At 42.3% G+C, this 11,149-nt stretch overlaps 1 protein-coding gene across 2 annotated transcripts in view; it reads left to right on the top strand.

The window, feature by feature from the left end:
* Positions 1 to 4,597, top strand: part of TMEM2 (transmembrane protein 2) — a 37,782-nt gene extending 33,185 nt beyond the window's left edge. For both annotated transcript variants that reach the window (XM_010134898.1, XM_010134896.1), the window contains 5 exons: positions 334 to 553; positions 1,129 to 1,227; positions 2,411 to 2,559; positions 3,293 to 3,399; positions 4,133 to 4,597. In XM_010134898.1, the coding sequence (XP_010133200.1) occupies positions 334 to 553; positions 1,129 to 1,227; positions 2,411 to 2,559; positions 3,293 to 3,399; positions 4,133 to 4,329 (772 nt within the window). In that variant the 3' untranslated portion in view covers positions 4,330 to 4,597. The remainder of the gene's footprint in view (positions 1 to 333; positions 554 to 1,128; positions 1,228 to 2,410; positions 2,560 to 3,292; positions 3,400 to 4,132) is intronic.
* Positions 4,598 to 11,149: the final 6,552 nt, after the last annotated feature.

The raw sequence follows: 11,149 nt of genomic DNA, 5'->3' as shown, positions 1-11,149 counted from the left end.
GGCTTGCAGGAAAGCCGCTTTGGCTTGCTTCTGTTCAAAGTGTGTACATTCATAATGATGTCTCCTTTAATTATTGGGAGTTTCAGATATGTCTTCCTAACTAACTAGAGACTCCTTAACTCTAGTAAACTGTAAATATTTTGAAAAAGTTTGAACAATGGTGCAGAAGTGAATACTGCAGTTTCTCTGCCTCTGAAAATCATGAAAAATAGATCATATGTAATGTCATTAATATATTATCATGAATATAACATCATGAAACCTGTTAGCGTTTGACGTAAATACGTATCTTTCCAGCAATTGATCTAGGTTCTTTTTCCCCCTTTTGTGCAGATTACTGTTTTTATTTCTTCAAGCCAAATATAACAGGGATGGTCACAGTTATTGCTCATCTCAGGGATGTGAAAGGATCAAGATTGTGACCAAAGGTTCAGCAAAAGGGATCAGTAACTGCATGGCAAAAGCTTACCCAAAGTATTACCAAGGACCAAGTGTCATAAAGCGGATGCCAGTAAAAAATACTGTACCATGTGCAAAATGCGGCACGACTCAGGTAAGATGAAATAAGTCAGAAACTTTGTTGAACTGTGTAGTTGGTGTTGCCGTCTCACTTTAAGGCAGAATTTCAGTCTTTCAGCAGAGAACACTGCACCTACCAGTTTGCGATGGTCACGTTGTGAAGGCAAGGTGTCCCTTCTAGCACAAAGGTTTCTGGTTTTGTTCTTTGAAAAATATTGCTTCATCTCTCACTCTGAGAGCTATGGAGAAGGGATATGGGTAGATCTGATGTCTTGTACTGTGGTATTGTCTGTAGGATAATTTTGCTGCGGAGGTCTATATGCTATTTATTGGCCAACTCTTCAGTTTTGGATCTTTGCTTATAGCGTGAACTTGAAATTGCACTGTCCATTTTGGCTATAAAAGCTGAGAAAAGTACCGAAAGTCAGGAATACATCGGGTTACACTGTGCGTCATGGTATTTACTAGCATTTCTAGTGCCATAAATAATGCCACTGGCATGGATGTATTTGCTGTGGAGCATGGGCTGTCTGTTGCAAATTGTCTGGCATGATGAAGGGTTGAAGATGCATAGGAATGTGTAACTAACGTGTTCTGTTTGATAACCAGATGGTATTTACCAGTGATCCTCACAGAAACTACCTCCTTGTGCAGATTAGCTCCTCTGGTAAAAAAGAGCTAAGCAGAGGTCAGCAAGCATTTGTTTCTGTAAGTATTGTGAATGGTTTTCTTCTACCTTTCTTTTCAGCAGTTTGTGCTACCACAGTTGCTCTGCGTAATGCTGACCTCACTTTCCTTCACTTCAGTAAAAGTTGTTGGTTCATAGTTTAAAAACCAAACAGTCAGAAAGCTACTTTCAGGAAATAGGACTCTAGGGCTCCACATTGTATTCAAAGCCATTTCTGTGGGAGAGAAAACTGTACCAGTAGAGTTTAAAGTCTTCAGATTCCTTCTGAAGACTGAAATCTGAACGGATACACATTTATTGATGGTTGCCCTCTTAAAAACAAAACCAAAAAAAGCCACCAACCCCAAACCAAAAACAAACAAAAGAAAACTAAACACACACCCCCTCTGCCCCGAAAAAACCCTGAAGAAACCTGCTAGTTAAATCCATGCTGTAGAAATTGTTCCTGTGCTAACAGATTGGTGAGTTCTTGGGGTGAGTCATTCAAGCCGTTAAGCTTTGCTTCAAAACGGTGGTTACTGAAGAATCCGCGGAGGTTTCTGTGTGGTCCCTGGTGCAGTCCTGCTAGACCTAGTGATGGGCTGATGTATAGGTCATGTCAGTTTTTCTGCTCAGGCACTTGCACATGGTGCTGAAATAGCATTTGCAGACATCCTCACACAACAAAGCTGAAAGCCTGGACGTGGCGTACGTTCCGCAGCGTCAGCGCACTCGCTTGGCTGAAAGAGTGACGCTCTCCTTAGAGCCGCAAACGGCAGTAAGCAGCGTAGCCTTAGCGGCTGCGAGCTCCCACGGGAGTGTGTGTGCCGTGAGAGCACTCACGAGGAGGGAGCTGGGCTGGAGCTGAGCTGCTGCACAGACAGATGAACTGTTCTAATGCCCAGAAGCCAGGTGGTTCACTGAATTTTAGCTTCCCGAAGCAGGAGCAATGACCGAGGCAGGTAGTTAGTCACCTGAAATGTATAATCCCCCTTCCGCAGGGACAGAAGGCTCCCATGCAGTTTCAGAAGTCCCACTGAAAGCCTCCCTTCAAGGGGGAAAATAAACAGATGCTAGGCAGAAGAAAGTATTTGTAAGGAAATTAGTACACCAGCATGTCTAAACTAGATGAAGATTAACATCAAGTGCAGTGGAATTGCTGTTGATTTGATACTCGCTTCAGGAAAGAAAGAAGTTATTTTCTCTTTTTCTTCTCCCCTTCAGGTCAATGACTCTGTGTTTTCCCTCAAGGATAATGGTATTCTTGTTGTCGTAATTGATGCCTGCACTGGCATAGTGTCAGGAAGAAAGTTCTTTTCTGGAGTAGACATTAAGCGTGTGGATGGATATTTAAAATCTGGAATTCCACAAAGGTATGTGTAATGACCATTTGTTTCCTGTATGTCCTGTAACTGTAGCTCTGCTCCCTAGAGGGCTTTAAATAATGACGTCTGTGCAGGAACACTGAAAGCGAGCAAAACGTGAGTCTGTGTTGAGGGGAAAGGAGAAACACAGGAACGTTTTAACAGACAATGTAGCTTTATTTGAGGAAAAAAAGGAACTCTGATTTTGAACACTTTTCCAGTGGTGCCTGCCTTTCACCTTAAAAAAAAAAAAAATCCTTTTTGACTGAATATCATGTAATAACACTTCTTTGATTAAAGCAAGAATAACTTTTTTTATTTGATAAGGTCACTTGTCACATAGTTCTTATCAGTATTAAGATATCACAGTGTTCTCCCCCTGTCTGGGGAGAAAATTGCTTACCATTAGAGCAAGATAGAAGGTTTGTGTCAGAACAATCAGCATTCCAATATTGTGAGTTTGGATTAATATCTAAACCTGATCTTTTGATACAAAATATTAAACTACGTTTAAATAACTGTTCCAATTACTGTGAAGTTAAATAGAAGAGTTTAAAAAAACCTCTAGTTGGGTGCTTTTCTAGGTACTCTGAGAGGGTGAACTATTTCCATGTCATGGAATGTCATGAGTACTCCTGAGCAGCTGGACAGTGAGGCCAGCTGGCTTTAAAAGCGTGTAGCAGAGTATCAAGAAAACTTGGTGATTTTAACAGCTGCTGTCTTTGCACCATTTCTGCTGCAGGTCTGTTGTTCTACTGAGCACAAGAGGTGATGTAGCATTTCCTAGTAATTTACCAGAAGCCTTAATGTCCTTGGGGACAGCCAAACCGCCTTATCTTCAGAGCAATGGTTGGTGGAGTTTCTGCATGCTGCTTTGACATGCCTTCGTCTGTGTTTGTGTTGGCATTGTGGGTTTCTCTCAGGGTGGGCGTATGAAAAGGATGCAGCTGATTGAGGTGGTTGCCAGTTTGCACTAGTGTGGGCTGCTGCATTTCAGCCCATTCTGAGATGTGGGGTTGGGCAGATGGAGCAGAAAACCCTTCCAGTTGCCCTAAAAGGTGTGCTGTGAGCTCGTTGCTAGCAGAGAAGTGACTAGCAGATCTTGGTGCCTGTGGATAGGAGAAAAAGAGCCCCAGTTTTTTTTTCCCAAAGCCTGTATTTTGTGTCTCAGTGGATCTATTTTTAAACAATCTCCTGTGCCAGGCTAGTATTTCCTGTTCTAGCAAACTCTGACAATAGAGATGAGGAGCTGTTCGCACTTTGAGGGGCTGTCACTTTATAGACCACTTATAGGGTTAGCTCTCACCTGCTCGGGGCCCTGGCACACGTCCTGTCTGAGAAAGCAGGTTTCATAACTTTCCCGGTAGCTGTGTTTTCAAATTCAGACTTCAGAGTGTTTAATACTGAATGTGGAAAAAGGAAATGGCACATCGTTATTTCCTTGCAAGATCCACGTGAAGCTGTGAGAGGATTGATGTCCTGAATAATATGAGGAGAGCATTTCTGAATCTTCCCAAGCGATCTAGTGTTGAGTTTGGATGGGCTTGTCTGGTTTGGTAACGCTGAGCTGTTTTTGTCACAGGAAGCCTGGCCTTTATGGGCTTCAGAGGAAGCTTTAAGCCAGCCTGGATTAAGCTGTTCACCAGTCCTGCTGAGCATGGGCTTGTCACGATAGAAAAGTATATCCCTTTACAACTGGAAGAGTATGGCTGTGCCAGAGCAATCAAAACCCGACGGAAAGACCTCGAGCTTCTGAAGAGGGCTACACAATCTCATTAAAGACTAAGATGTACATAAAAGTTGGGGAAAAAAAAAATGTGAACTAACTTATTTTTTAATTTATGGCATTTTAAACTATATTGTTATCCAAGTAAAACATGTCATTGTTTTGACAGATGTTTGCCAGCATTGACCGCTTGAATGCCAATCTGAGCACCTTCTAGTTGTACAAAATATTAAAGAATTTATTAGTATTTGTATAAACAGGTTTCAGAGATTTTTCAGGTGTTTGTATTTACTGTAAACAAGTTCCTTCTGTTTAATACTCCTTTTGTACGTAAAAGTGTTCCTAAAAGCCTTAAATTTTTCATAACAGGTGTTGGAGTGTATCTTGGATTACTTGAAAGATTAGCATTAAAGTCTCCATAACCAGCTTGAACTGGTGATGATAACAGGCATTTTCCCTCGGTTTGGGCGTTTTCCTGAGTGCTTGTTTGGCAGTCAGCCTGACTCTGCTCTCCAAGGGGTTTGAAAACAAGTTTCCCTTATGCAAGTGGCTAACTCAAGGGGTTTGATGGAGAGGGAGGGTTCAGAGACCCAGCCTGAGGCTGCACCGTGCAAAACGGTGTAACGCGACTTTGTGCACCAGCAGGGCGTGCGGAGCAGCAATGGCTGCCGTTCTTGGGGCTCACTGTTCACACCCAAATACACAGGTGTCTGCAAGGGTTACTCCAGCAAACAGTCTGGATGTTGAGGTGCGGGGTTGGGTACAGCTTGACTTCAGCTTTTTATTTTATTTTAAAGCTTTTAGCCAGGAGGGCAAAGCTGAGGGATCATTATTCTCATTTTGTCATGAAACCAAGCTTCTACTCTTGCAGTGGTAATTCTTTTTTTTTTTTTTAAAGCTGTCCCAGCTTTACATGAAAGGAAAGTGCTCTCAATTCATTCAGGCTTGTTATATCTTTTGTCTTAACTTCAGTTCTTCTAATATACTGATGTCACTAGTTCATATTGATTGTTATATTAGGTCAGTTTGATTTCTTTAGCTTTTGTTGCAATTATTTGACCGTCTCTGCACGTTAAGTGTGAAAATCATTTAGAACTACTGAGGCACAGCTGCCCTTTTTCAGATCCTAGTCTCTGAAGTTAAATTTCAGAAACTGTAAAGATGCATTTCGTAATAAGGAACAACCAGTGCCATAGAGCTAAAATGTAACCATAGTTCTAATAAAACTGACATAATTCCCGCTTATTTATGTTCTCGTTCCTTCTAGCTGGTGTGATGTATCTGCCATTCAGAGATGCTTTGTGCTTTGACTTCAGAATGGAGTGGCTGTTGGAAATTAAATACATGCCTGTTTGCTCCAAAGAAGTTGAAAAAATGTGGGGATTTTTTTTTTGTGTGTGTGTGTGCTTTAAAGGAGAGGGGGGCACAGTAGCAGACCTATTATTCTGTTCAATTAAAATATGCTACCTCAGTGCTGCAATTAAACTGCCTGGTCTAGCGTAGTTTCCTAAGTGAGAGGGAAGGGGAAAGAAGCACAACACGAGAGAAGACGTTAGCAAATAGATGACTGGTGTTATTTTTATTGTAAAACCAAGCCAAATGGATTGTCGTGGTTTACTGTTGTTTTGATGCACAATTCTCTTACCATGTTTTTTTAAAGAAAAGGTGTTCCGTTAGGGGGAGATGTGGTAAATCTTTAAGACTAGCTGTAATGTTTGGTGTTACTAATGCAGGCCAATGTGATGTAAATGCTCTGAGTGCAGTGACAATAATGTTTGGGGATTAAAATGGTTCTAAGGCTTCAGCTGTTCTGTGGGTTATGCTCAGCCGAGACATACTGGTGAGGTAGAGACCCTCAGTCTTGTGAAGTTGGCCATTATTTATGAGATTCTACTGTTCTAAGCCATCTTGTAAAAATTGTATTTGGAAGTGTCGAGGGTGATCTGATGTAGGGCTTCCTGATGGACAATTGGACCTGAATCTGAAGTGTTGTCTTGATAAATAGCATAAATAAATTTTTACTTCTGCCAAGGCAGTAAAATCTTGAGTCTTTTCTGTTCTTGTATCAAGTAATTGCATCGTGTGTTGTGTGAATAATACAAACTGTTTTATTGCAAACACCAGTAGACCTGCGAAGTTGATGGGTCGTACGCTACCGTTCATTCGGAGACAAGTAGGGAACAGTGGGAAAGGAGACGCTAATGGTGGCTGAGGTTATGGACCTCTCTCTGAAGCCTGTCATCTTAAATGCTGTCTGAGCTGTGCTCTCTCGGGTGGGTGTGGAGTTGTTTCAGCTTGGTGGGGGGCAGTTGGAGTATTGTTATCCACTCGGGGGCATCTTACCCATGTCTCACCTGGCGGGGGAGTAAAGAAGGTGGAGCGGGGTTATTCTCGGTGGTGTCCAGTGGCACAGAACAGGAGTCAGCAGGCACACGGGAGAACACAGATAAGGTGGAGCGGGGTTATTCTCGGTGGTGTCCGGTGGCACAGAACAGGAGTCAGCAGGCACACAGGAGAACACAGACGATCCCACACAGATAGAAGAAACACTTTTGCTGAGTGGGTGGTCAAGCAGTGGAGCTGATTGCCGGGCAGGCTGCAGCCCTCGCCTGTGGAGGAGCAGCTGTCGTTGACTCTCCTGTGAGACACAGTGTCCAGGGCCATGTCCGGGAGGGGCTGCTAGCCCAGGTGCTGCTGTGGTCGTGCACCGTTATCATTACCGGTGTGTCTGACCTCTTTTCCAAGCGCACCCACTGCCACAGCTTGCAAGGAACTCTGTGAGATCTTAAAAATGAGGCATCTCTCCCCCAAACCAGTCGTTGTAATCCCCACGTCACGGCCAGGCTTTGTGCTCAAACAGATTCATTTCCATTCTGTACTCAAATGGTGTCATCCTGCAGAGAGGAAATGAAAAACTCTTACATAAGAGTAGAGAAAGGCGGAGTAAAGCCCTGATGTAATGTGTGAGAGATTTTTAAAACACGTATGGGCTGATGTTCTTGCTCTGCATGTTGTTTTTGCATTTTATTTTGTAATTGTTACAGTGTCTTGAAACAAGAAAAGAACAAATGAACTACTCGGAGCAGGGATCTGGCTAAGGGTACTGTTAATAAGGCACTCTCTCTGGCCAAAGAAAATCCATGGTATGAGGAGCTGGGAACCCGTCCCTGAAGAGCCAGGATGCTGGCAAGGACATTCTTTAGGAAAACGGAGTTAATTCTGCTCGTTATGAGACTGCAGGGACAGCTGAGGCCCCAGATAACTTCTAACCTAGAACATGAAAATAAGTTTTCCTGTTGGGCAAGGAGTTCCTCGGGGCAAATCCTGTGTCCTCTGCTTCCCCTCAGCTGCTTTTCCTGCTGCCTGGGAAGGATGTACATCTGAGGACAGTCACTGGCTCTGACCGAAACGTCCACTCCAGTGAGTTCGACAAAGCACTGTGGCACAGTGCCGTGGTCGGCAAAGGTCGGAAGGGTCTGTCGTGGCTGTACTTGGTTAAGGTGATCCTGGTGTCACCCGAGCATCCAAATGTCTGCAAGAGGCAAAGGGCGTTTATGTCACCTTCTGGTCATTCTTGTTCTGGCACTTATGGGAAGGTCATGTCTCCTAGAGTTCACAAGCACATTTTTCTTTTCTAATTTCTCCTGTTTCTTACGTTAATTGAAATGCTAAAATAGTACTTTGTGTTGAAGTACATAGGGCCACCTTTGGCTTGAGAGAATTCATGAATTTTTTAATTATATGTGAGTACTGCAGGTTTGCATATTAAATAGTATTAAGAGCTATAACTTGCTAAAAAAAAAAAAAATCCCAAACTTGTCTGGTCATTGACTTGTATGACTGGGAGTGATGGGACTGGCAAGTCCTAGAAGTCCACCTTTCCTTTCTTTTATGTGATGAAACTGAAAAATAAATTTTTTTTGATACAATAGGAACAATTTTGGGAGAGAGGAGTCTGGAGATCTCCTGAGAGCAGCAGTCTGTTGTGAATCATCATCGTGTAACTGCCCTTGTGTCCTTCCCTTAACCCACACTGGAATTCAAATCCAAATTGGAACACAAATTTAGATTTGTGCTTTTCCTAAAAGGTTTGTCAGTGGTGCATTTGGTGTCCTAGTGAGAAATTGGCGGGATCAGGTTCATAAGAGAAGTGATCCATTTGTATAAACTTTGTCCTTCGGGGCCAACTTTTTAACTTTTCTGATTTTTTACTGCATTTAAAGGTATAAAGCAAGCTTAATTGGCATGCCTGGGAGCCAAATTCTTTGTTTCATCTCCATCCAAGTTGAATGGGGTGACAGCTGAATATCGCCAGGAAGTATTAACAGCACATGCAATAATCTGTCTTCATATACAATATATTCTAAACAGAACATAAAACCAAGGTGATATTTCAGAATTGTTTTTTGAGTAGGTGCAGGTTTATAAATAATAATAACACTTTACTAGAACTGCTGCAAACGGTTGGAAACAGAACTCCCTCTCCCTTGCGCATGTTCCCCGTGCCAGTTTCAACAGATACACCAGGATCCGCTCAGGGTGTGTTTTGTGTAATTAGTTGTGTTTAAGGATTAATCTCAGATGACAACATCTCATCTTTTTAATATCTGTGAGATCCTTCAGCAGAAGATGGCTTGGTCCATCTGCAGGGTGTGAACGATGATCTAACAGTTTCCCTCCATCCCTGGTGCATGTTCTCGGTAACAGCTGACACCACCACAGCTATCTGCAGCACATATCATTTCTATTTCTGAGAAATGATTCTATGATGAGCATCACTCATCAGTGTTCATTGCACATTTCTGCTTTTCAACAGATTTTAATACTGTACTATAAATTTCCATATGGCAGCATGTTCTGGGGTAATTTTTTCTTTTTAACATTCCTATATTAATATCAGGTTTTTCTGACCTTCACAACAGTGAAATGCGAAGTATTAGGAGATGTAAGTATCTATACTCCCATGAATCATAGTAGCATAAACAACTGCCCTTTGGTTCCTTCTGCTGGCTAGCAGACAAATGTAACATAGAAATCCATGTCAGGCTCTAGCAGTCGGATGTGGAAGAAAACACACGAAGGCTCAAGGAACCTTTTCTTGCCGTCTCAATAAGTCACACATACCTTTCTCTTTTTGCTTCGTAGGGACAGGGTTCTCCTCAACACTTACTGCTCTGATTAAGTATCTCATTCCCATGGAACTTTCCATTTCTGATATTCCAAATGTTTTGTGGGTTTTTCTGAGTAATTGTCCCTCATTCTTCCCCATTAACTCTATTCCCAAAGCATCTTGGGGATTGCGTTGGACCTCTCCTCTTTTCCCACTGTTTTAGTCCATGCAGCTTGACTTGGTTTTTCAAAATGTAATCTGGCTCTTTGAAAAGAGCCATTACACAAAATACAATTTTCCTGTTAAATTAATTTCTCCCTGTGACTCACATTGTAGCAACATGTTGAAGATCAGACACGTGCATGGAAATATCTTTTGCAAATGAGCATCAGTTGCGGGGACACCGCCTGTATCAAACTGAAGGGATTAACAGCACAAAATAGTTGTGTAAAAACGCTGCCCATTTTGTGTGCAGTCTTGTGTGCTGAACATTAAACAGGCTCTTTGTAACCTGGGAGTCGGAGTGGGTTTGAATTCCTCCAGCTATCTCATGGAGTCAACCATATTATTTACGCTCCAGAGCATAGAATTTGAGTACCGATATGAAGCTTAGAAATATTGATATCCACCCTTTATGGGAAGAATTGGCTGGTTTCTTTCTTGTGGTACTTCAGTTTCGTTACTTTGACACCTCAGTCACTGTGCACTCTTCCCTCCTGCTGCCCCTCCCAGCTCCCGGCAGCCCCCAATAAACTCCACAACATCATTGCCAATAGTGACGTACAAGCCATTTTCGAAAACGAAGATAATAAATTAAGTTCACGCTCATAAGCACATGCCTAGCAGTTACCAGTTAGACAAATCACAAGCCAAGGTCTTCAGTGAACTGCAGTTCCTAGATTTGTATGTGTTTAATACGTGAGTGTGTAAATAACTGTATTAATGTATTTCCCAAAGTAGATCCTAAAATTATAAAAACATTTCTGAGTGTAAACTGTTTTCCTCTTTGCCTGTGGAAGCCTGGTGTCCAGGATCTACAAAAGGGTGAAGGACACTGCCAGGAATCGATCCTGACGTTGTCAAGGAAGGCAGTTGCTGGAGAGCCCCATGACATGAAGTCTCAGTACAGAGCTTAACGGGGAAGCAAATGCTCTCTTAGGAGCACAGTTCTTCAAGTATTTAAAGTGTTTTATATTTTTGAAAGTATTGTAAGTTTGAGTCATACTTACACTAAAACTGGTATGTGAACCCACATCCGTAGTTAACCACATTCTGATCAAGCACTTAAAAGACTCAAATACTCTCGACTGCAAACATTAAGAATTCTCAGAAATGCGAAAGTCCTGCAAAAGTAATAAAGCTGAACACAGACATGCCACTGGCTGGGGTGTGCCTGCGACCTGCAAGTACGAAGCGAGGTGATGTTCCTCGTTAGGTGGAGAGGCAGCAAGATGTAGGTGCAGGCAGACCCGTGATCTCCAAAGGCAGTTGTTACTCTTGTCATCTTTGTAATGTTTCAAAGCTGTCATCCCATAAATGCTCAACCTTTGAGTAATCAGTGACATGAGCTTAAGGTCATAGCAGCAAGTGTTGGCATTTAAGTGTGGGTTTTTGTTCGTGAGAATTGTTGCAGAAGTAATTGGGTAATTTGTACGTAAAGAAAGTTTAATTCTGCTTTTTGTTTTGTAGCCTGTTAACTCTTGCTTTGACTTCTACGTCTTACAAGCCACATTCTTCTACTGGATCTGTAAAGCTCCTTCTTA

This window comes from Buceros rhinoceros, unplaced genomic scaffold (assembly GCF_000710305.1).
Source record: "Buceros rhinoceros silvestris isolate BGI_N320 unplaced genomic scaffold, ASM71030v1 scaffold1504, whole genome shotgun sequence".
NCBI classification, from domain to species: Eukaryota; Metazoa; Chordata; class Aves; order Bucerotiformes; family Bucerotidae; genus Buceros; species Buceros rhinoceros.
The sequence above is the reverse complement of the archived record's forward strand: the minus strand, read 5'-3'. Positions and strand labels throughout refer to the sequence as shown.